Consider the following 25,909-nt stretch of genomic DNA (forward strand, 5'->3'; position numbering starts at 1 on the left):
GTGCAGTGTAAACGTCCTGGAAGGTGGAGTGTATAGACTAGACACAGGCAGTGTAGTGCATAGGTACTGGCAGTGGCAGTGCAGTGTAATGGTTTTGGCAGTGTATTGCATGATGGCTGTGCAGTATAGAAGTTCTGGAAGTGAATTGCATAGGTGCTGGCAGTGCATAGGTCCTAGCAGTGGAGTGTATAGGTGCTGGCAGTGTCTCACATTCATGCTTTTGTTTGCCTGTGACGTCGTACCGACACTCCCCTCATCCTCCCTTCTTACCATAGTGGGAGAAGCCGCTGCTCCCAACTCAGCCGGGCGGCCCCTTGTCCGACAACTGGGGCACAGAACGGAGATACACTGAGCTGCACCGGGGGACCCCCTGACCCTCACGCCACCCCTAGGCACTGCCAGCAGATTAGTATGGATTAAAAACCGAGTTGGATGGAAGAACATGAGTTCTGGTGAGTTGTGTCCGGCAGGAAAGACGCCTGTGCTCCGGGACAGGGGATTTTCCGTTCTCACACTCTGGGGATGATGAGTCTGTGCTGACTCCTGAGGATGTGTGTGCATGGTGGTCTCTGTGGCTACGGGTGTTTGTGCGGGACACTGCACAACTCTGTATCGAGAAGTCATGCACGCATCGGTCCTTATACGGAGAGTGTTGTATTCCCATACATTCTATATGCGCCCGGCTGCTGTCTGTGTGCCTGTACCCGGGCTGTGCTGCTGATCCCGCTGTACTGTCCTCAGTATACTTGGCTCCTGTTCGCTGCTTGATGACTTTCCATATTAAATATACAACTGCCTGATAGTTCCTCTATAGTGCTGTGTCTGTGCCCCAGAGCTGACAAATGTAACTAGTGGCCACACATATAAAGTCTGAGAGGACGTGTCAGAAAGAACGTGTTAATTTTTTTATTTATTTTGTTTTTAAATATTATTTTCTCGAGTTTAGGATGCATTTACTGTACATATTCTTCCGATTCTGCTAATGCTGCATGTGGAGCGCGTTCACTAACGGGGCATCAGCCATATGGGTATATATCCAGGTCACTAATTATGTGCACATGCTTTTCACATTTGTAGAATGAATTCAGTCCCTAATCAAAACTAGCTTCCATTTATGACCACAATTATTTTTTTTACCCTACAAATTGGCGTACGGTACCTCATATTGGGCATTCTGTAAAACAGTGATAGGCACTTCAGGCAATACAGTGCCTTCGGGAAGGAAATGTTTAGCATTATTCACTGTCTATATCATGGAAGATTTGAAAGGTGAAGTGTATTTCCTTTGAATGCAAACTTGTGGCCCAGTGACAGGATGTTTATTTAACATATTTCAGACTGTAGTTTGCTAGTGACACTCCAGTCATTGCTACATTTCCCTACAAAACATTGCGCAAATATGCACTTATTAGTGTAGCGGAGTATATGTAACATGGCCAAGTACTGTGCAAAAACTAAAGCTGGGTACACGCTACGATATATCGTGCGATCCAGTGGTGGAACTTGTGAGTGGTGGGCCCAGGTCCAAAAATATAATTTGGGCCCCCCTCCTCCATCCCAACCCAAGTTCACAATATGCCACACGGCAATGGGGGACAAGGAGAGGCATAGAGTGACAGTGTAAGGCAGAGGGAGGTGGTGGTGGGCACACTGTAGAGAGGCAGAGGGTGACAATGGAATGCAAGGGGAGGCAGAGGGTGACTGAGAGAGGCAGTAAGTGACAGGGGTAGTCAATGGGTGATGGAGAGGCAGTGGGTAACAATGGTACAAACACAATGTCCTGCGCGGAACAGGAGGCATGTACCTTGGTGGGACTAGTGACAGGGGCCCCAACCCCTTGTGCTTTCCTCAGTTTGGCACTCAGTCAGGCAGACTCTGACAGTGCCAGTTACACGGTTGTGAGCTGCCTTTTAATTTGCACATAGAAGTGAAACAGAAAAAATGTAGCTGTCTTGTAATTAGAGGCAGTATATGGCTGTAATCATCTGAGATGATAGGTGGCAGGACTCCCCTATCAGTCCATCACACACAGTCAGTCCTGCCTCCCTAAGGTAAGGAGTAGGTCTCTCAGGCCGTGGGGCCCACCCTGCTCCCTGCACTGGTCCATTCATCCAACATTGCTCAAAATGGTCTGCATAGGGGCCAGGGTAGATAACTTATTGCTGATCTTGGCAGCACTGTGCCCCTTAGTCCTCATGGGCCCCTGGTGCAATGCACCTGCTGCGCCAATGGTAGTTCCGCCACTGGTGCGATCTGGGTACTTTAGAATAATCTGCACAACCATCGTATCGTGTGCATGAGTTGGGGAGGGAATCCCGGTGGCCGGTATCCCGGAGGTCAGTATACCGACTTGGTAAACCATTAGAGAGGACATGCAAAGAGCAGGGCCCCCTTTATAAAGGATGAGGCAGGGGTGTGCCAGTACCACCCACTCTGAATGACAGGTGGGTTAATCTTGGTTTATTTTCCATAGATTTCCCCTGTACACCTGTGGGCCAGTCCAACCTTGTGTATGCCCTGTCCGTCATTCATCGCATCGTCCCATTGAATGTTCTGCATGTCCAATGGGATGATTTCACGGACATTGATGTGTTACATGATGTATTGCGTCATTATACGACGGATTGTGTGGTGTGCTGTGATGTGATATATTGTTACATTGCATTACCGCTAGGTCGCATTGTCGATCAGGTGTGTACCCAGCTTAACACTTGTTTTATGTAGTTATGGAACGTTCCCTGATTTGTATTATCCTTTATTATATCATCTGTACTACCAGGACATTTTAGCTGTCTGTCTGTTAGTTTATGAATAAACATAAATTATGTGTATTTCTACAGACAAGAACATAGACGTCACATAACATATATTGTTTGTATAATACAATTCCTTCAAGTAATTGTGCTGGTAAAAAAACTAGTGGGGCATCCTCTGCTCAGTACCACTTGACCTGTTGGTTTAATACATAAATCCATTGCCTATGGGAATGGGAGATAAATAAGGTATGGAGGACTGTTTCTGTACAGATGTTTAGCATTTTTTTCAGTGCTGGAACATAACACAATACATCGTTGCCAATATTTTCAAGTACTTGCCAGAGACATTACTGCTGAGCTGTTAAATCTAGACATGTCATGCACGTCATGTAATGTTTAGGTAAACTACAATCCTCATTGTGGCACATTTGCTGAACTGGATTAGGCATGCAGTTTCAGAAAACACAAACTATAATAATATCTGAGGATTACAATCAGTGTATAGAATAGCTAAAACGGTATTGCATAGTTGTCTAAAACTAAAAAAATAGGTCAATTTCCGAACACAAAAAAGGGGGTCAATCCTATTACCTGCAAAGGTTGTGGTGTGCCGTTGCCTCCAGGCACCATACCATAACTCAGATAGGAGCCTGGTGATGCCAGTGTAGCTCCTCCCTCCACCTGCTCTGATGTGAAAAGAGGTGGAGAGTAGGTTCTGAGTGTGCATGTTCAGCTTGTGTAGTCTCTCTGCATGTGCTGCTCTCTAGAGTACTCCCACCTTGAACTTAGGGAGTACTTAAGGTACAGAGAAGGGGAGTGATAAGGGATACTGCATTGCTGGGCACCTCTTATCTCTAGACTTTAGACTTAAGATGTGTACACATGGTGAGATTTATCCTTGCAATTTTGACTATATAGTCAAAATCTCAAGGAAAGCTAGTGCAAATTGCAAGGTGTTAGCCAGCTTGCGATCCCGATGCACCCCCCCGCGGGGTCGGTATCGCAAGGTTAGACAGACTGTGTAGGCAAGTCAATTTTTACTATATTGTGTACAATCTAGTAGTAAAGTATAGTCAAAATTGGCACATACAGTAGTCAATATCGCATAGTCCATATCGCATAGTCAAAATCTACTCGTGTGTATGCACCTTTACCTTGTGTAATAGTATTTTGTTTCTCCTGTTAGTGATTATTATGTCAGAAAAGTGCAGATGGGATTTGAGGTCTCGTTTCCACATAGGCACTGGGAGATGTACAAAAACACTGAGAAGCATTTTGGTTATGCGTTTTTAATTTGTTTTCCTGTGAGGTTTTACCGGTACAATATATTGTACAGTAGCTTGTATTTACGTGGAAGAAATATGGTATGCTCCTTCCTATTATTTGAAACTCATTATTACTATTTTAGGGTTCTATTTTTTTTTGTCATAATTTTAATGTGCTTATTAACTTGAGAATAGTGCACACGTAGATTGGTATAAAAAAGAATAGTTTTCTTGATTGTAAAGTTGGCACATCTTGGCACTGGCGTATCTATAATGGGTGCAGTTTGTGCGGCACATACGGGCCCCTGAGACCAGAGGGGGCCCACACCACACACGCTCTACACCCATTTTTTTTAAATACTTACCCCGCCAGACTCCCGCGCCGACGCCAGCAGCGCTCTGGAATCAATGTGAAAATGGTGCAGCGGCCATTTTCACGTTCTGCGCATGCGCAGTAGAGAAATCACTGGGAAAATGGCTGCTGCATAATTTTCCTGGTGATCTGTGCATGCGCAGTAGAGTCTGAGCCCCCTGGTACTCAGACTCTCCAGCGCTGCCGGCATAAAGGAGGGAGCCCGAATGGAGGAGGCAGCACACGGGCCTCCTCCTCTCTTAAAGCACCCCTGCATCTTGGTATACTTGTAACAAATTATGGTGTTGATGTATCAAGCTGTTAAAAAGTGGAGAAGTTGCCCATAGCAACCAACCATCTTCTGCCTTTCATTTTATAGAATGTACATGATAAATGCCTGCCTCAAAGCTGATTGGTTGCTAATGGCAACCTCTCCACTCTTTTTTTCATTGCCTGACACATCAGTCCCATAGTCACTACCTGTTCTTATTTGGAATTTACAGCATACCTCAGCATATGAATCAGCATATACACATGTACACCTGGGCACAATATTACAGGATATGTGTTATGACATCAATTAGACCTTGCTCACAGGAGATTACGCAGTAGGAAGTACTGTGAAAAAAGGGACATTCATGGTCCTGTACGACAGGTACTCTAAAATAGATTTTTTTTTCATATGTGTAATTGCTACCTACAATATTGCATTAGTTCTAGTTCTTGTGGTCGTTTTTAGTGTAAAGAATAGTTCAAATACAGTGTTATATCTATAGAAATAGAAAATGTGTTTTCGCCTTAGGAGTAAGCATTCATTGTGCTTTTGCTTTTGGTGGGAAACTTTCTTCTAGTGATGTGAAGGAGGTCATGTAGGTTATAAAAGGGAGGGAGGTGGTCATGCAGAGGAGATCTAGGAGAGTATGGTGGTCATTCCGAGTTGATCGCAGCCAGCAACTTTTTGCTGCTGCTGTGATCAACTAGCACACGCCTATGGGGGAGTGTATTTTAGCTTAGCAGGGCTGCGATCGCTTTCAAGCAAAAGAAGACTAGGCCTGCTATACCTACTTACCCAGTGCGACGGTCCCTGCGATGCTGGAGCCGGCTTTGACGTTGGACATCCGCCCTCTGTTCTCCTGGACACGCCTGCGTTTTCCTTACCACTCCCCGAAAACGCCAGGCAACAGTCTGGATCTGCCCTGGAACGCCTTCTTCCTGTCAATCTTCTTTGCGGTCGGCTCTGCGACCGCTTCCTTCGTTAGACGCGACGTAACCCGGCGACGTCACGCACGCGCACTGCGACCACCGCGCATGCGCATTCCAGAACCGTTCGCACCTCAGCGATAAACCGTGGCATGCGAACGGGTCGGAATGACTCCCTATGAGGAGGAAGTGCAAGAGGGCTGAGGGATGAAGAACTTTTTCTTTTTTCACAGATTGGCACGTTTGTCACTTATTCACTTTGTTGGTTGTTTGCGTTCTGTTACATAATTGAACACAAATGATCTTTTTCTCCAACAAGGAACTCATTGGTCGCCTCTAACCTAGAAATACTTGCCTTGTCCATTCCTATCATAAAGTGAACTGAGATCTTCACCTATGAATTCCAGTGGTGGTAAATATGAGGTTCTCACCTTGCTTCTCAGTCCCTCTATCCAATGGTCCCATCAGCTGTCGCTGCTTCTTTTCTGCAGTAATGGTGACGCAAGTTCAATGTGACACATACCACTTTCTGCTTCCTCCTTCAGTCACTATGAGCAGATAGATTGTAGGAGGAAGCACATCTTTCACCATATGCCTAGTCCTGCTTACTACTTGATTACTATTTGGGGGTTTTATACTTTCATGATCACATCACGTCTCCTAGTTTTGCTACGTGATAGTTGAGCCAATAATTTTTTTTTCTTACGTCCTAGAGGATGCTGGGGACTCCGTAAGGACCATGGGGTAAAGACAGGCTCCGCAGGAGATAGGGAACCTAAAAAGAACTTTGACTATGGGTGTGCACTGGCTCCTCCCTCTATGCCCCATCTCCAGACCTCAGTTAGATCTTGTGCCCAGAGGAGAAAGGGTACAATGCAGAGAGCTCTCCAGAGTTTTCTGTTTTAAAGAATTTTGTTAGGTTTTTTATTTTCAGGGAGTCCTGTTGGCAACAGGCTCCCTGCATCGTGGGACTGAGGAGAGAGAAACAGAGCTGGCTTGTCAAGTTGGGCACTGTTTCTAACGCTACTGGTCACCATTAGCTTCAGAGGGAGTCGGAACACAGGTCTCACCTGGGGTTCGTCCCGGAGCCGCGCCACCGTCCTCCTCACAGATGCCGAAGATAGAAGCCAGGTGAGTATGAGAAGGCAAGAAGACATCATAGGCGGCAGAAGACATCAGATCTTCATGAGGTAAGCGCGCCGCGCCATTGCTCCCAGTACACACACACAAGCAGGCACTGAAGGGTGCAGGGCGCAGGGGGGGCGCCCTGGGCAGCAATATTCCTCATTTTGTGGCAATATAAGCAGGATTAGGCTGTGGCACAGTAAATCCACAAATCCCTCGCCATTTTTTATATAAGTTTACTGGGACCGAAGCCCGCCGTCGGGTGGGCGGGGCTTGATCCTCAGCACTAACCAGCGCCATTTTCTCCACAGAAACTGCATGAGAAAAGCTGGCTCCCTGATCTCTCCCCTGCTGAACTTCACAGGCTGGAAAAAAAAAGGAGGGGGGCACTTTGGAGACGCAGTGAGTGGGAATTAAGGCTATATATATATATATATATATATATATATATATAAAAAGCGCTATCTGGTATATATATTCCAGTGTTTTTAAGCGCTGGTGTGTGCTGGCATTCTTTCTCTCTGTCTCTCCTAAGGGCCTGGTTGGGGTTTTGTCCCCTTATAGGTTAATCCCTGTGTGTGTGCGGTGTCGGTACGTGTGTGTCGACATGTCTGAGACGGAAGGCTTCTCCAATGAGGCGGTGGAGCAAATGAGTGGTGTGTCCCCGTCGGTTGTGCCGACTCCGGATTGGATGGACATGTGGCATATGTTGAATGCAAGTGTGGCATCTTTACATAAAAGGCTTGATAAGGCTGAATTAGGGGGGACATCAGGGGGTCAATCCTCGGATTGGACCGACTCACAGGGCCCGTCGGGGTCTCAAAAGCGTCCCTTAACACAAGACACTACGACCGACACGGATTCTGACTCCAGTGTCGACTACGACGAAGTAAAATTGCACTTGAGGGTGAATAAAACCATTCAGTGTATGATTGTGGCAATAAGGGATGCGTTACATATTGAGGATGAACCCTTGGTCCCCGACACAAGGGTACACATGTTTAAGGAAAAGAAACAGATTATTAATTTTCCCACATCTCATGAATTAAATGATTTATTTGGAAAAGCTTGGGAGACTCCGGAAAAGAGACCGCAGATCCCCAAAAGAATTTATATGGCATACCCCTTCCCTAAGCAGGACAGGGAGATTTGGGAATCACCCCCCACTGTGGACAAGGCCCTGACGCGCTTGTCCAAGAAAGTGGCGCTACCGTCTCCTGACACAGCGGCCCTTAAGGACCCTGCAGATCGCAGGCAAAAAACTACCTTAAAGTGTATTTATTCTCATACAGGGGCTGTGCTAAGACCGACAATTGCGTCGGCATGGGTGTGTAGCGCAATTGCAGCTTGGACAGATGAGCTGACAGATCAATTTGATAATATGGATAAGGATACTATATTCTTAACTCTAGCCCATATAAAAGACGCAGTCTTATTTATGAGGGATGCTCAAAGGGACATTGGATTGCTGGCTTCTAGGGCCAATGCCATGTCTATCTCAGCGAGAAGATCCTTATGGACTCGCCAATGGACGGGTGATGCGGATTCCAAAAAACATATGGAAGTACTACCCTATAAGGGTGATGTATTGTTTGGGGATGGGCTGACGGACCTGGTTTCCACAGCTACAGCAGGTAAATCAAATTTTTTACCATATATTCCCCATCAGCAAAAGAAAGTAACACCCTATCAGATGCAGTCCTTTCGGTTGCACAAGTCCAAAAGAGGTCGGGGATCCTCTTTCCTCGTCAGAGGTAAGGGCAGAGGCAAAAGAGCACCTGCTTCGGCAGGTGCCCAGGAACAAAAGTCCTCCCCGGCTGCCCCTAAAGCCACAGCATGACGCTGGGGCTCCCCTGAGGGAGTCCGCACCGGTGGGGGCACGTCTTCGACTTTTTAGTCAGGCCTGGGTCAGATCAGACCTGAATCCCTGGGTGTTGGAAATAGTTTCCCAGGGGTACAAACTGGAATTCGAGGAGGTGCCCCCACGCCGATTTTTCAAATCGGCCTTACCAGCTTCCACATCGGAAAGGGATGTAGTGTTAGCTGCAATTCAAACGCTGTGTATACAGCAAGTGATAATCAAGGTTCCCCTGCACCAGCAGGGAAGAGGTTCCTACTCAATCCTATTTGTGGTCCCGAAACCGGACGGTTCGGTCAGACCTATTTTGAATCTGAAATCCCTAAACCTGTACATAAAAAGATTCAAATTCAAAATGGAATCACTCAGAGCGATAATAGCCAACATGGAGGAGGGGGAGTTTATGGTGTCTCTGGACATAAAGGATGCGTACCTACATGTCCCCATATATGCCCCCCATCAGGAATACCTGAGATTCGCTGTACAGGATTGTCATTACCAATTTCAGACGTTGCCGTTTGGACTTTCCACGGCCCCGAGGATTTTCACCAAGATAATGGCGGAAATGATGGTGGTCCTGCGCAAGCATGGAGTCACAATTATCCCATACTTGGACGATCTCCTGATAAAAGTGAGATCAAGGGAGAAATTGCTGAGCAGTGTGGCACTCTCTCTGAGAGTGCTCCAGCAACATGGTTGGATTCTAAATCTACCAAAGTCACAGTTGATTCCGACAACTCGACTACCGTTCCTAGGTATGATACTGGATACGGAACAAATGAAGGTCTTCCTCCCAATAGAGAAAGCCCAGGACATCCAGAACATGGTCAGAGACCTGCTAAAACCGGAAAGGGTGTCAGTTCACCAATGCACTCAGTTCTGGGAAAAATGGCGGCGGCCTACGAGGCCATTCCCTTCGGAAGGTTCCATGCAAGGACTTTTCAATGGGACCTTCTGGACAAGTGGTCCGGGTCCCATCTGCACTTACATCGGAAAATAACTCTGTCCCCAGGGGCCAGAGTGTCTCTCCTGGTTGCAAAGTGCTCACCTGCTGGAGGGTCGCCGGTTCGGAATTCAGGACTGGATCCTGGTTACCACGGACGCGAGCCTCCGAGGATGGGGAGCGGTCACACAGGGAAAAAATTTTCAGGGACTTTGGTCAGACCAGGAGTCCTGTCTACACATCAATGTGTTGGAACTCAGGGCCATTTACAACGGCCTTCGACAAGCGGAGAGTCTTCTTCGAAACCTACCGGTTCTGATTCAATCAGACAATGTCACAGCAGTGGCTCATGTGAACCAAATAGAGAACAATATGGTACACCAAATGGCGCTAATTACAGAATGTTCACACACAAAATGAATGAATTCCTTACATCAAAGAAAGAATATATATTAAAACGGAGTTCATCTGTTCCAATCCAGTCACGGGATTTATTCAGGTGCCAAAGCCAACAGTTGGTATTATGCTTTAGGTTTCCAGCATATTTTTCTCACAACCACGGTGGATGGAAACCTTTTAAATATCCCAGAGACAAAAGGACATAGTGCAAGTATTGCCAAGCAATTTAAACGAAGATTATTTTAATAAAAAAGCACTCACAAACAACAGAGATAAAACAGCATATAAACCACTATTGTGGGTTTGAGACATGGGGCCACACATCCACGCAGTTACCCTCCCAGATCTAGATGGGGAAGCAGGTCAGAGCTCCGGACACACTGAACCGCAGTAACAGGAAGTTGCATCGGCCAAAGATCGTCCTAGATTCTGTCAGTCACCACGCCTGAAGCTTTTCGGACCTTGGTCCTTCATCAGAGGCATGCCTCTGATGAAGGACCAAGGTCCGAAAAGCTTCAGGCGTGGTGACTGACAGAATCTAGGACGATCTTTGGCCGATGCAACTTCCTGTTACTGCGGTTCAGTGTGTCCGGAGCTCTGACCTGCTTCCCCATCTAGATCTGGGAGGGTAACTGCGTGGATGTGTGGCCCCATGTCTCAAACCCACAATAGTGGTTTATATGCTGTTTTATCTCTGTTGTTTGTGAGTGCTTTTTTATTAAAATAATCTTCGTTTAAATTGCTTGGCAATACTTGCACTATGTCCTTTTGTCTCTGGGATATTTAAAAGGTTTCCATCCACCGTGGTTGTGAGAAAAATATGCTGGAAACCTAAAGCATAATACCAACTGTTGGCTTTGGCACCTGAATAAATCCCGTGACTGGATTGGAACAGATGAACTCCGTTTTAATATATATTCTTTCTTTGATGTAAGGAATTCATTCATTTTGTGTGTGAACATTCTGTAATTAGCGCCATTTGGTGTACCATATTGTTCTCTATTTGGTTATTCTTGTGACGTGTGAGGAGTCACTTATAGGTGCACCAAGGCTGCATTTTACTATTGGCGCTGTGTACAGATTACTTCTTTTTGTACAGGCTCATGTGAACCGCCAAGGCGGGACAAGAAGCAGAGTCGCGATGGCGGAAGCCACCAGGATTCTTCGCTGGGCGGAAAATCATGTAAGCGCTCTGTCGGCTGTCTTCATTCCGGGAGTGGACAACTGGGAAGCAGACTTCCTCAGCAGACACGATCTCCATCCAGGAGAGTGGGGACTTCATCAAGAAGTCTTTACAGACATAACACGTCTTTGGGGAACTCCTCAAATAGACATGATGGCGTCACGCCTCAACAAAAAGCTTTGGAGGTATAGTGCCAGGTCTCGGGACCCTCAGGCAGTGGCAGTAGACGCTCTGATAACACCGTGGGTGTTCAAATCGGTCTACGTGTTTCCTCCTCTTCCTCTCATCACAAAAGTGTTGAGGATCACAAGGCAAAGAAGAGTACAGACGATACTAGTTGTCCCAGACTGGCCTCGAAGGGCCTGGTACTCAGATCTACAAGAGATGCTCACAGGAGATCCCTGGCCTCTTCCTCTGAGGGAAGACCTGTTGCAACAGGGGCCCTGTGTATTTCAGGACTTACCGCGGTTACGTTTGACGGCATGGCGGTTGAACGCCGAATCCTAGCAAAAAAGGGGATTCCGAAAGAGGTCATCCCTACTTTAATAAAGGCTAGGAAGGAGGTGACGGTTAAGCATTATCACCATATCTGGCGAAAGTATGTGTCTTGGTGTGAGACCAAGAATGCACCTACGGAAGATTTTCATCTGGGTCGTTTTCTCCACTTCCTACAGACAGGAGTGGATATGGGCCTGAAATTAGGCTCTGTTAAGGTTCAGATTTCGGCCCTCTCGATTTTCTTTCAGAAGGAATTGGCTTCTCTTCCAGAAGTCCAGACGTTTGTAAAGGGAGTGCTACACATCCAGCCTCCTTTTGTGCCTCCAGTGGCACCGTGGGACCTCAACGTGGTGTTGCAGTTCCTAAAATCACACTGGTTTGAACCACTTAACAAGGTTGGGTTGAAATTTTTTACTTGGAAGGTGGTCATGTTGTTGGCCTTGGCATCAGCAAGGCGAGTATCAGAATTGGCGGCTTTGTCACACAAAAGCCCCTACTTGATTTTTCATGTGGATCGAGCTGAATTGAGGACACGTCCGCAATTTTTGCCTAAGGTGGTTTCTTCATTCCATGTGAATCAACCTATTGTGGTGCCTGTGGCTACAAGTGACCTGGAGGATTCCAGATCCCTGGACGTAGTCAGGGCCTTAAAGATTTATGTAGCCAGGACGGCTAGAATTAGGAAAACAGAGGCTCTGTTTGTCCTGTATGCGGCCAATAAGATTGGCGCACCTGCTTCGAAGCAGACTATTGCTCGCTGGATCTGTAATACGATTCAGCAGGCTCACTCTACGGCTGGATTGCCGGTACCAAATTCGGTTAAGGCCCATTCCACTAGGAAGGTGGGCTCTTCTTGGGCGGCTGCCCGAGGCGTCTCGGCATTACAACTTTGCCGAGCGGCGACTTGGTCGGGGTCAAACACTTTTGCTAAATTCTACAAGTTTGATACCCTGGCTGATGAGGACCTAGCGTTTGCTCAGTCGGTGCTGCAGAGTCATACGCACTCTCCCGCCCGATTGGATGCTTTGGTATAAACCCCATGGTCCTTACGGAGTCCACAGCATCCTCTAGGACGTAAGAGAAAATAAGATTTTAAACCTACCGGTAAATCTATTTCTCCTAGTCCGTAGAGGATGCTGGGCGCCCGTCCCAGTGCGGAAACTCTGCAAGACTTGTATATAGTTGTTGCTTACATAAGGGTTCTGTTACAGTTGAAATCGGTCTTGGACCGTTACTGTTGTTGTTCATGCGGTTAACTGGTTATGTATGTTCCAGGTTACATGGTATGATTGGTGTGGGCTGGTATGAATCTTGCCCTTGGATTTCTAAATCCTGCCTTGTATTGTCCATCTCCTCTGGGCACAGTTCTCTAACTGAGGTCTGGAGGAGGGGCATAGAGGGAGGAGCCAGTGCACACCCATAGTCAAAGTTCTTTTTAGGTGCCCTATCTCCTGCGGAGCCCGTCTATACCCCATGGTCCTTACGGAGTCCCCAGCATCCTCTACGGACTAGGAGAAATAGATTTACCGGTAGGTTTAAAATCTTATTTTTTAACTACTTGTGTCCCCTAATTTGTTTCTTCATAGCATTCAAATGCATATTTATGTTCATTTTAAGTACACTATATAGGAAGAGACAGATATATTAGCAAAAATAACCAACATTTATTGATGATAATCCCAATAAAATATTCCTTATTATAAAAATGAGAAATATTCTAAGATATAATAATGTCTTCAAAAAGTATTGCGCCTCCAATGCATTTTCCACATTTGATTGCCATAGATTCTGGATTTGAAAAAATATCCGGATTTGTAGCACTGATCCAAAATACACCAGACTGACACCATATCTAAGCAGAATACATATTTTAAAACTTTTCCACAAATGATGAATTAATCCCATTTTATGTTTTTGCTTAGTTTAGGTCTTTCTTATCTGCCTTGGAAAGGGGGGAGTTGGTCCATATCTTTTCTGCATATCCCTTATTAGAAAAGGCATCGCTGTTAATGGACAAAGATGTAAAATGGCAAAGTTTTCGCAGGACATGAGTTTTGAGGGAATGCCTAAAGAGGGTGGCTTGGGCTTAGGTGGCACACTGCCACAACCTTATTTGAACATTGAGTGCTTTATTACAGTGGCTGGTGTTGTATTTTCTAACACAAATATCCATTTCAAATCATGCATCCATATACTACATGGCATCAATGACGTAGCCAGGTTTTTAAGTGAGATGGAACAAAGGATAAAGGTAGACCAAAATGTTTGCCAGAGTCAGAATGCATACCCTCCAGCTGTACCTTTTTGGCAGGTACAGTACCTTTTTTTTATGGTCTGTACCGATTTTTGGCTCTCCAAACTTCCATTGAAAGTACCTTTACCCATGGCCACACCCCCTTTCGGATTTGTACCGATTTTTATGTGTAAAATGTTGGAGAGTATGAGAATGTCAGGTACAGAAATAGGGGGAGATGTACTAAGCCTTGGCGAGGGATAAAGTGGAGAGAGCTAAAGTACGAAGCAATCAGCTCATAACTCATTTTTCAAGCACAGCCTGTAACATGGCGGTTAGGAGCTGATTGGCTGGTGCTTTATTCTTTCCATTTCATCTCTCTCCAAGACTTAGTACATCACCCCCTTAGTCTGTTTGTCACTGAGGGGCAGATGTATTAACCTGGAGAAGGCATAAGGAAGTGATAAACCAGTGATATGTGCAAGGTGATAAAGGCACCAGCCAATCAGCTCCAATATGTAAATTAACAGTTAGGATCTGATTGGCTGTTGCCAATCAGATCCTAACCAACCTTGCACATATCACTGGTTTATCACTTTCTTATGCCTTCTCCAGGTTAATACATCTTCCCCTTAATGAGCAAAAGGCTAAAATGTGTACTCAAACAACCTGCTGCAGTGCTGTGCTGTGCTGTATAGTGTGGTGTGGGAAACGTCCACAGGTTATACAGTCAAACATCATGGGGCTTAGGAGCTGTTTCTATGGTCACAATGACCGCAATCACTGTCCAGGACACAGATGAACCTCGAGGCTCAGGGCTGATGTCCATAGCCCTTAAAGAGCTAAACATTAGCATTTTAACCAATGCCTCCGAAAAGACTGGTCAGTGCTCCACTGTCATTTCACCGATTGGACAGGGAAATAAGCTAAGATTTATGTTGGCTACAACACTTCATGACAGGCTAACTTATCATACTATAATAAAGCATACTATATCAAAATAAACACTACTCGCATGGCACAATGGAAAAGTTATATTTAGCACGCTGTGTATTACATGGCACTACAGCTTCACTATATACAGTGCTATGCAAAAGTTTTAGGCAGTTGTGGAAAAAATGCTGCAAAGTAAGAAGGCTTTAAAAAATAGATGTGTTAATAGTTTCATTTTGTTAATTGATAAAAATAAAGTGAATGTACAGAAGAGAAATCTAAATCAAATCAATATTTGGTGTGACCTCTCTTAAAAACAGTATCAATTCTTCTAGGTACACTTGCACAAAGTCAGGGCTTTTGCAGGATTATAGGACCTAATTCAGAGATGGAAGCAGATTGTTGCATATGCAGCCAGATCTGCGTCCATCTCCTCACATGCTGGGAGCCGCCCAGTACAGGGCAAAGCCGCCCATCGTATGTAGTGCCACCTCACGATGTGTCCCCAATAAAAATTGCGGACACATCAAACTAAGGTTGACCCCTGTCAGCGCAGCCCGCCACCATTTTTTTATTTTGAGTGGCTGTGTGTGACGTCACGCAGCCACCCTGAAAACGCTCCCGGAACTGTCCTATGCGGATCGTCCCCCCCCCCCCCCCTCCGCCTCCCTCTCCTCTAGTGGGAAGAGTCTATATTAAATGTTAAACCGTACACCCTAAAAGAAAAGTCGAGATCCAACCTAAGTGACCCAGTGGGTGTGCCAACATTGTTGGGGCCCTGAGTGTTATTTGTACTGGCTTGCTAGCTGTGTGGAGTTGGTATGATTTGCCTCTGCATATTATACTTCTATCCAAAACTGCGTGTCTGTGTTAGAAAAATTAGGTTAATTGACTTTTGACTATATTGTGTCTGTGGTTGGTAAATTAGCTTGTAAGAGCCACTTGGGTAGGTATTAATGTGCCTGAATGAAATGATCTGAGTGTAGCAATATAAAATACTATTTGTTTTAAAAAATTGATTTTTCATCAGGTGTAATGTATGATGTTGCATATGGCCCTATCATGTGACTGCATTGTTTACAGTAATAACACTTCATGCCTGCACTTAAACAGCAAATGGAAGTAAAACCACAATGTGTATAATGAACCTTTTATTAAAATCAGTGATGTAAGAAACATGAGGATTTTTTCTTCTTCATTAGTTTGTTACTGTAATATGCAACTTGCTTACTTTTTCCCGGTAATGTACTCTGTAAATAATTTCCCAGTGGGGCAAGAAAGCACACCAGTGCATTTTTATTTATTCTTCGTTCTTTTTCTTGCTTTTTTCTTTTTGGCTTTCTTGCTTGACCCAAAAGGAAATAAGGATTCTACCTTTAAATAGCACAATAACACAAGAAGATTTTACAATAAAGCAGTTGATAAATATATAACATACTACTTCTGAATTTTTTTTTCCTGCACTTCAGTAAATGCAGTTAAACAAGATTTAGAACTGTTTTTTTTTTCTTGCATTGTATTTTTGTGTAACAAGTAATGTACATTTTCCCTCCGTAATGTTGCAACTTTTTTTCTCATTATTTGCAATAGGGAAGCAAACAACTAAATAATGTTTTGTAGTTTTTTTGCGGAAATTATTTTCTTTATTCATTTCTCTATCGTCCTAAGTGGATGCTGGGGTTCCTGAAAGGACCATGGGGAATAGCGGCTCCGCAGGAGACAGGGCACAAAAAAGTAAAGCTTTTACCAGATCAGGTGGTGTGCACTGGCTCCTCCCCCTATGACCCTCCTCCAGACTCCAGTTAGATTTTGTGCCCGAACGAGAAGGGTGCAATCTAGGTGGCTCTCCTAAAGAGCTGCTTAGAGAAAGTTTAGCTTAGGTTTTTTACTTTACAGTGAGTCCTGCTGGCAACAGGATCACTGCAACGAGGGACTTAGGGGAGAAGTAGTGAACTCACCTGCGTGCAGAGTGGATTTGCTGCTTGGCTACTGGACACTAGCTCCAGAGGGACGATCACAGGTACAGCCTGGATGGTCACCGGAGCCGCGCCGCCGGCCCCCTTGCAGACGCTGAAGAGAGAAGAGGTCCAAAATCGGCGGCTGAAGACTCCTGAGTCTTCATAAAGGTAGCGCACAGCACTGCAGCTGTGCGCCATTTTCCTCTCAGCACACTTCACACAACAGTCACTGAGGGTGCAGAGCGCTGGGGGGGGCGCTCTGAGAGGCAAATAAAAACCTTATTAGAGGCAAAAAATACCTCACATATAGCCCACAGAGGCTATATGGAGATATTTAACCCCTGCCTAACTTCAAAAATAGCGGGAGACGAGCCCGCCGTAAAAGGGGCGGGGCCTATCTCCTCAGCACACAGCGCCATTTTCTCTCACAGAAAAGCTGGAGAGAAGGCTCCCAGGCTCTCCCCTGCACTGCACTACAGAAACAGGGTTAAAACAGAGAGGGGGGGCACTGATTTTGGCGATATTGTATATATATAAAAGATGCTATAAGGGAGAAACACTTATATAAGGTTGTCCCTATATAATTATAGCGTTTTTGGTGTGTGCTGGCAGACTCTCCCTCTGTCTCCCCAAAGGGCTAGTGGGTCCTGTCCTCTGTCAGAGCATTCCCGGTGTGTGTGCTGTGTGTCGGCACGTGTGTGTCGACATGTATGAGGACGATGTTGGTGAGGAGGCGGAGAAATTGCCTGTAATGGTGATGTCACTCTCTAGGGAGTCGACACCGGAATGGATGGCTTATTTAGAGAATTACGTGAGAATGTCAACACGCTGCAAGGTCGGTTGACGACATGAGACGGCCGACAATCTATTAGGACCGGTCCAGGCGTCTCAGAAACACCGTCAGGGGTTTTAAAAACGCCCATTTACCTCAGTCGGTCGACACAGACACAGACACGGACACTGAATACAGTGTCGACGGTGAATAAACAAACGTATTTCTCATTAGGGCCACACGTTAAGGGCAATGAAGGAGGTGTTACGTGTTTCTGATACTACAAGTACCACAAGAAAGGGTATTATGTGGGAGTGGAAAAAACTACCTGTAGTTTTTCCTGAATCAGATAAAATAAAATGAAGTGTGTGATGATGCGTAGGGTTACCCCGATAGCAAATATTGGCGTTATACCCTTTCCCGCCAGAAATTAGGGTACGTTGGGAAACACCCCTTAGGGTGATAAGGCGCTCACACGCTTATCAAGTGGCGTTACCGTCTCCAGATACGGCCGCCCTCAAGGAGCCAGCTGATAGGAAGCTGGAAAAATATCCTAAAAAGTATATACACACATACGGTGGTTATACTGCGACCAGCGATCGCCATCAGCCTGGAGATGCAGTGCTGGGTTGGCTTGGTCGGATTCCCTGACTGAAAATATTTTATTCATGTAGAGCATTTAATAGGATGCATTCTATATATATGTATGTGAGATGCACAGAGGGATATTTGCTCTCTGGCATCAAGATAAGTGCGTTGTCCATATCTCCCAGAAGATGTCAGGGACACGACAGTGGTCAGGTGATACAGATCCCATACGGCAGATGGAAGTATTGCTGTATAAAGGGAAGGAGTTATTTGGGGGTCGGTCCATCGGACCTGGGGACCACAGCAACAGCTGGGAAATCCAACCTTTTTTACCCCAAGTTACATCTCAGCTAAAAAAGACACCGTCTTTTCAGCCTCAATCTTTCCTTTCCCATGAGGGCATGCAGGCAAAAGGCCAGTCATATCTGCCCAGACATAGAGGTAAGGGAAGTAGACTGCAGCAGGCAGCCCTTTCCCAGGAAAAGAAGCCCTCCACCGCGTCTGCCAAGTCCTCAGCATGACGCTGGGGCCGTGCAAGCGGACTCAAGGTGGGGGGGTAGTCTCAAGAGTCTCAGGGCGCAGTGGGATCACTCGCAAGTTGACCCCTAGATCGTACGAGTATTATCCCAGGGGTAAAGATTGGAGAGTCGAGACATCTTCTCCTCGCAGGTTCCTGAAGTCTGCTTTACCAACGGCTCCCTCCGACAGGGAGGCAGCATTGGAAACAATTCACAAGCTGTATATCCAGCAGGTGATAATCAAAGTACCCCTCCTACGACAAGGAAAAGGGTATTATTTTTCCACACTATATTGTGGTACTGAAGCCAGACGGCTTGGTGACACATAGTCTAAATCTAAAATGTTTTGAACACTTACATAAAAGGTTCAAATCGAGATAAAGTCACTCAGAGCAGTGATAGCGAACCGGAAAAAAGGGGACTATATGGTGTCCCTGGACATCAAGGATTACCTCCATGTCCAAATTTTGTCCTTCTCATCAAGGGTACCTCTGGTTCGTGGTACAGAACTGTCAATATCAGTTTCAGACGATGCCGTTTGAATTATCCACGGCACCCCGGGCCTTTTTACCAAGGTAATGGCCGAAAAGATGTTTCTTCAAAGAAAAAAGGCATCTAAATTATCCCTTACTTGCACGACCTAAAAAGGGCAAGTTCCAGAGAACAGTTGGAGGTCGGAAGAGCACTATCTAAAGTAGTTCTTCGACGGCACGACTGGATTCTAAATATTCCAAGAATCGCAGCTGTTTTCCGACGATACGTCTGCTGTTCCTAGGGATGATTCTGGACACGGTTCAGAAAAAGGTTTTTCTTCCCGAGGAAAAAGCCAAGGAGTTATCCGACCTGTCAGGAACCTCCTAAAACCAGGAAAGGTGTCTGTACATCAATGCACAAGAGTCCTGGGAAAAATGGTGGCTTTTTACGAAGCAATTCCATTCGGCAGATTCCATGCAAGAATTTTCCAAAGGGATCTGTTGGACAAATGGTCAGGGTCGCATCCTCAGATGCACCTGCGAATAACCCTGTCGCCAAGGACAAGGGTATATCTTCTGTGGTGGTTGCAAAAGGCTCATCTATTGGAGGGCCGCAGATTCGGCATACAGGATTTGATCCTGGTGACCTCGGACGCCAGCCTGAGAGGTTGGGGAGCAGTCACACAAGGAAGAAACTTCCAGGGGGTATGGACGAACCTGGAAAAGTCTCTTCACATAAACATTCTGGTACTAAGAGCAATCTAAAATGCTCTAAGCCAGGCGGAACCACTCCTGCAAGGAAAACCGGTGTTGATTCAGTCGGACAACATCACGGCGGTCGCCCATGTAAACAGACAGGGCGGCACAAGAAGCAGGAGTGCAATGGCAGAAGCTGCCAAGATTCTTCGCTGGGCGGAGAATCACGTAATAGCACTGTCAGCAGTGTTCTTCCCGGGCGTGGACAACTGGGAAGCAGACTTCCTCAGCAGACACGATATTCACCCGGGAGAGGGGGGTCTTCATCCAGAAGTCTTCCACATGCTAATAAACTGTTGGGAAAGACCAATGGTAGACATGATGGCGTCTCGCCTCAACAAGAAACTGGACAAGTATTGCGCCAGGTCAAGAGATCCACAGGCAATAGCTGTGGACGCACTGGTAACACCTTGGGTGTACAAATCAGTATATGTGTTTCCTCCTCTGCCTCTCATACCAAAGGTATTGAAGATTATACGGTGAGGAGGAGTAAGAACAATACTAGTGGCTCCGGATTGGCCAAGAAGGACTTGGTACCCGGAACTTCAAGAGTTGGTCACGGACGACCCGTGCCCTCTACTTCTGAGAAGGGACCTGCTACAACAGGGTCCCTGTCTCTTTCAAGACTTACCGCGGCTGCGTTTGACGGCATGGCGGTTGAACGCCAGATCCTAAAAGGGAAAGGCATTCCAGAAGAAGTCATTCCTACCTTGATTAAGGCAAGGAAGGAAGTCACCGCGAAACATTATCACCGCATTTGGCGAAAATATGTCGCGTGGTGCGAGGATCGGAGTGTTCCGACGGAGGAATTTCAACTGGGTCGTTTCCTACATTTCCTACAATCAGGATTGTCTATGGGTCTCAAATTGAGATCTATTAAGGTTCAAATTTCGGCCCTGTCAATATTCTTCCAAAAAGAATTGGCCTCAGTTCCTGAGGTACAGACTTTTGTTAAAGGAGTACTGCATATACAGCCTCCTGTGGTGCCTCCGGTGGCACCGTGGGATCTAAATGTAGTTTTAGATTTCCTCAAATCCCATTGGTTTGAACCATTGAAAAAGGTGGATTTTAAATATCTCACATGGAAAGTGACTATGTTACTGGCCCTGGCTTCCGCCAGGAGAGTATCTAAATTGGCGGCTTTATCTTATAAAAGCCCTTATCTAATCTTCCATTCGGATAGGGCAGAACTGAGGACTCGTCCGCATTTTCTCCCTAAGGTGGTATCAGCGTTTCACCTGAACCAACCTATTGTGGTGCCTGCGGCCACTGGCGACTTGGAGGACTCCAAGTTGTTGGACGTTGTCAGAGCCTTAAAAATATACATTTCAAGGACGGCTGAAGTCAGAAAATCTGACTCGCTGTTGATACTATATGCACCCAACAAGTTGGGTGCCCCTGCTTCTAAGCAGACGATTGCTCGTTGGATTTGTAACACAATTCAACTTGCTCATTCTGTGGCAGGCCTGCCACAGCCTAAATCTGTTAAGGCCCATTCCACAAGGAAGGTGGGCTCATCTTGGGCGGCTGCCCGAGGGGTCTCGGCATTACAATTCTGTCGAGCAGCTACGTGGTCGGGGGAAAACACGTTTGTAAAATTCTACAAATTTGATACCCTGGCAAAAGAGGACTTGGAATTCTCTCATTCGGTGCTGCAGAGTCATCCGCACTCTCCCGCCCGTTTGGGAGCTTTGGTATAATCCCCATGGTCCTTTCAGGAACCCCAGCATCCACTTAGGACGATAGAGAAAATAAGAATTTACTTACCGATAATTCTATTTCTCGGAGTCCGTAGTGGATGCTGGGCGCCCATCCCAAGTGCGGATTATCTGCAATACTGTACATAGTTATTGTTAACAAATTCGGGTTATATTGTTAAGGAGCCATCTTTAAGAGGCTCTTTCTGTTATCATACTGTTAACTGGGTTTAGATCACAAGTTGTACGGTGTGATTGGTGTGGCTGGTATGAGTCTTACCCGGGATTCAAATTGCCTCCCTTATTGTGTACGCTCGTCCGGGCACAGTACCTAACTGGAGTCTGGAGGAGGGTCATAGGGGGAGGAGCCAGTGCACACCACCTGATCTGGTAAAAGCTTTACTTTTTTGTGCCCTGTCTCCTGCGGAGCCGCTATTCCCCATGGTCCTTTCAGGAACCCCAGCATCCACTACGGACTCCGAGAAATAGAATTATCGGTAAGTAAATTCTTATTTTCCTTTCTGTATTGTATTGATTTTGTATTTAATTGCAGACATTAGAGAAACAATCTAAAAAAAACAGAATGAATAAAGAGCAAACAACAATTACTTTTCTTTGCTTTTTCATAAGTTTGCATTTGAAGCCCTTTTTTTTTGTCTCTATAACTTTTCTCTGAAAGACCCCAAACTACAGTTTTGAAGTCTTTATTGCTTAGTTAATGGTACAGTTATAATAGCATTGAAGTGACAGGGTATATATAAAGGAAATTAGTGATTTTGGTTCATTGATTAATGTCCTTCCCCAGTTTTCATCACAACACACAAGCCACATTGTCATTGTATGCAGTTAAAAGGAATCTTCTTGTAAATGGATGTCATTGAAGTGTAATTAGGCATTTCTGTGAACTGTAATTAGGTTTAAGGAATAAGGTTCTTTGTACTTTGATCGATTTGTATTGGTTGCAGAACTGCTCATTGTGTGTCAGGTAATGAAAAGTCACAACTGCTACTTCCGGAGCTTACAACAGTTTGAAAGGAGTCTGGTCCAAATTTTACAGCTAAATAATTTTAAAGTTGAAAGGTTCAATGTTTTATGGTAGTAAATGGTTTGCATTATTCAATATACAACTTTGAAACAAGGAGGACTACATGTTTTATGAGATACATGTACTGTTAAAGAGGTACTATACTAAATCAGGATATATTTTGTAAAAAACACATGAACAGGTAAGAGGTCAACCTGATTTACAGTACCAGAAACTATTTTTAATCTCCAAAATATGATATTAGTTCCACTCTGAATTAATCTGGATACAAGGATTGTAAGCTCAGCAACTAAGGAAGAGAAGTATTAGAACTTGAGGACATACACTGAAACTGGAGGGAGGCAGGTTCATGGGAAAAATGACTTCACAGAAAGGGTAGTGGATAAGTGGAATAGCCTCTCATCAGAGGTTAGTGCCTGATTCAGGTTGGTTAGCAAACCCAAAAAATAATCAGTTGGGCAAAACCATGGGGTTTATTCAGATCTGATTGCTGCTGTGCGTTTTCGCATATCGGGCGATCAGATCCGAACTGCGTATGCACTGTGCTGGTGTGCCACACGGCTGCAACAGGCATCAGCACCCTGCGACGGGATGGTGCGAAGTATCTATTCGCACGGGCGTTTGCAAGGAGATTGACAGAAAGAGGCCGTTTGTGGGTGGCAACTGACCATTTTCAGGGAGTGTCCGGAAAAATGCAGACGGGCAAAGCATTTTCAGGGAGGGTGTCTGACGTCAACTCCGGTCCTCAACAGACGGTTTTCATCACACTGGAAGAGTAAGTCCTGGGCTGCGCAGAGACTGCACAAAATCAGTTTGTTCAGCTCTGCTACACATGCGATCGCACACTTGCACAGCGAAAAATCGCTGCCCAGCGATCAGATCTGAATGACCCCCAATGTGCAGTGCAGGGGGGGGCAGATATAACATGTGCAGAGAGAGTTAGATTTGGGTGGGGTGTGTTCAAACTGAAATCTAAATTGCAGTTTAAAAATCAAGCAGTCAGTATTTACCCTGTACAGAAACAATATAACCCACCCAAATCTAACACTATCAGCACATGTTACATCGGCCCCACCTGCAGTGCACATGGTTTTTCCCAATAGAGTACTTTTTTTGGTTTGCTAACCAACCTGAATCAGGCCCTAAGACCGTAGAGCAATTTAAACATGCTTGGGATAGGCATATGAATATCCTTACAAAGAACTAAGGTTAAAAAAGGGTTAAGATTACCTAAAGGATAAAAAAAAGGGGAAGACTGGATGGGCCAAGTGGTTCTTATCTGCCGTAAAATTCTGTTTCTAAGTGCCAGATGGGTACAGTGCAATGGGAGCACATTAGTTATACTTGTGTCTATTAAATGAAGGGACATTTTTCTTAAGATGGTAATTCACTGTCAGATAAAATGTCTGAAACCATCAGATATCATGGCCTTAAGGGGGGTACTCACGGAGCAATATTCTAAGCAATCTGACTAGATTGCTTAGAATTTAAGCATTATCGCTCCGTGTGTTCCCCCTACAGCGATAGTGATGCGCAGCCCCGCGCATCGCTGGTGCTAGATTGGCCTGCCGTGCAGGCCAGTCTAGCAGGTCGCTCACTTCACCCGCTGGGTGAAATGAGCGTCCCCCCGTCTCCCCCCGCACGCTCAGCACACATTGCGCTGTGCTGAGTGGGGGGAGAGATGTGTGCTGAGCGGTTCGCTCAGCACACATCTCTTCCGCATCGGTCCGTCTATATGGGCCTATACACTCTGAGAGATCTCAATGTACATGGCCACAATTTCTGGGTTCCTTCACAGGTGAAGAGATATTTTCCTGTTTCTTGCAGAAACAAGATATCATCTGTTTTTGTAGTGTGTAGTATGTATTGTTTTGCTTGCTATATTGAATATTTATGTAAGAGCCACTTAGTTACACTATACAGAAAATGGTTTGACATGCTATTGATGAATGAATGTTAATGTATTGTTTTGAATTAATTATGAGCTTCTTCCAAATTAAAGATTTTCTTTTTCATATTAGGAAACCTTTAGGGGTATATTCAATTGAAGTCGAAACATCCGTCTTGTCGGAAAGACAGCAGTTTCCAACTATTTTAGGTCGGAAGGGGTCTGACCTATTCAATAGACCCCTAATTTTTCCGACAAGTCGGGAATTCCGACTTGTCGGAAAGCACGTGATTCGTCGGAATAGCTGCCGATCCGCGTGCTTCTGTCGGAAATGGGGCCAAATCTAACAGGTTTAAAAAAAAAAAAAAGGCAGATTGAGGAGATGAGACGAGTGAGTGGGGCGGCGGACTATAGGGGCAGCAGGATACGTAGGGAGGTACCTGACAGGCGTCCCCCCGGCCAGGCTCCTCTCTCTCCTGGCAGCGTGTGGCCTTGTGGGGATCTGAGGCTCCCTCCATCCCCTCCTTGTGATCTCGTACACAGGGAAGGCTGACTGCTGACAGCAGCAGCACGGACAGGACACCGGGAACGGCCAAATCTGACAGATTTGGCTGCTCATTGAATAAGGCTTGTCGGATCCATTCAGACAAATGCATGTCTGAATGGATCCGACAGCAATTGAATATACCCCTTAGTGTTTCAAGTTGTTAAGAGAAACAATGATGTAACACAGGAATGGCCTATGGCCCAAGCCATGTAGACATCTGTCACTTTGTGACCCTTGCAACAGCTGACCCTCAGCCAGCTGCTTGGAAATACTGTTCTTCCAACCAGGACACTTATATCCCTTGTGGAACATGATAATCCAAGCTCTGTCTCAGTAGGATTGTACATACCTCCTTGTAGCTTTTTATGGCCAAAAAAGCTTGCAGATATTCTAAAACTGGCTACACTTTAAAATGACAAGTGCTCAGCTTATGGTTTTGCAGTTTGCTACCATGTGGTTATCATCATTAACATGTCTATAATATCCTAGAAAAGGCCTAAACAAATATACACACATTAAGGGCCTGATTCAAAGATGAACCTCTTTTGCTGTATGTTGCGACTGCGTCTTTATTGTAATGCCGCATATAATTTTTGAACAACTGAGATGCACACTTACAGCATCTTAAGCCACTGCATTTTTGTCACGGTGCATATTGTAGACACAGCATCGGTCCTTGCACCAGCCCTTGTCTGAGTATGGCCTTCTATGTGAGACACTTTGCATCGCCTTCACCATCCCCTTACTTCCTGGATCATCCACTATAATTCGGTATCTGGACTCTGGGTCGGCGCCCATTAGGTTGACACCCATTGGTCGACGGTGAATAAGTCGACACTATAAATAGGTCGACGCGACCATTAGGTCGACATGAACTAGGTCAACATGCAAAAAGGTCGACACAAGTTTTTCACATTTTGTA

At 45.5% G+C, this 25,909-nt stretch overlaps 1 protein-coding gene and 1 long non-coding RNA gene across 2 annotated transcripts in view; one reads left to right on the plus strand and one right to left on the minus strand.

The window, feature by feature from the left end:
• Positions 1 to 201: 201 nt before the first annotated feature.
• Positions 202 to 25,909, plus strand: part of FGD6 (FYVE, RhoGEF and PH domain containing 6) — a 225,393-nt gene continuing 199,685 nt past the window's right edge. The window contains exon 1 of the mRNA XM_063927602.1: positions 202 to 452. Coding sequence (XP_063783672.1) covers positions 443 to 452 — 10 coding nt within the window. The 5' untranslated portion in view covers positions 202 to 442. The remainder of the gene's footprint in view (positions 453 to 25,909) is intronic.
• The window catches only part of LOC134932827 (uncharacterized), a 121,525-nt gene continuing 111,513 nt past the window's right edge, over positions 15,898 to 25,909 (minus strand). The window contains exon 4 of the long non-coding RNA XR_010179499.1: positions 15,898 to 16,119. This is a non-coding gene — a long non-coding RNA (uncharacterized LOC134932827). The remainder of the gene's footprint in view (positions 16,120 to 25,909) is intronic.

This window comes from Pseudophryne corroboree, chromosome 6, assembly GCF_028390025.1.
Source record: "Pseudophryne corroboree isolate aPseCor3 chromosome 6, aPseCor3.hap2, whole genome shotgun sequence".
NCBI lineage: Eukaryota > Metazoa > Chordata > Amphibia > Anura > Myobatrachidae > Pseudophryne > Pseudophryne corroboree.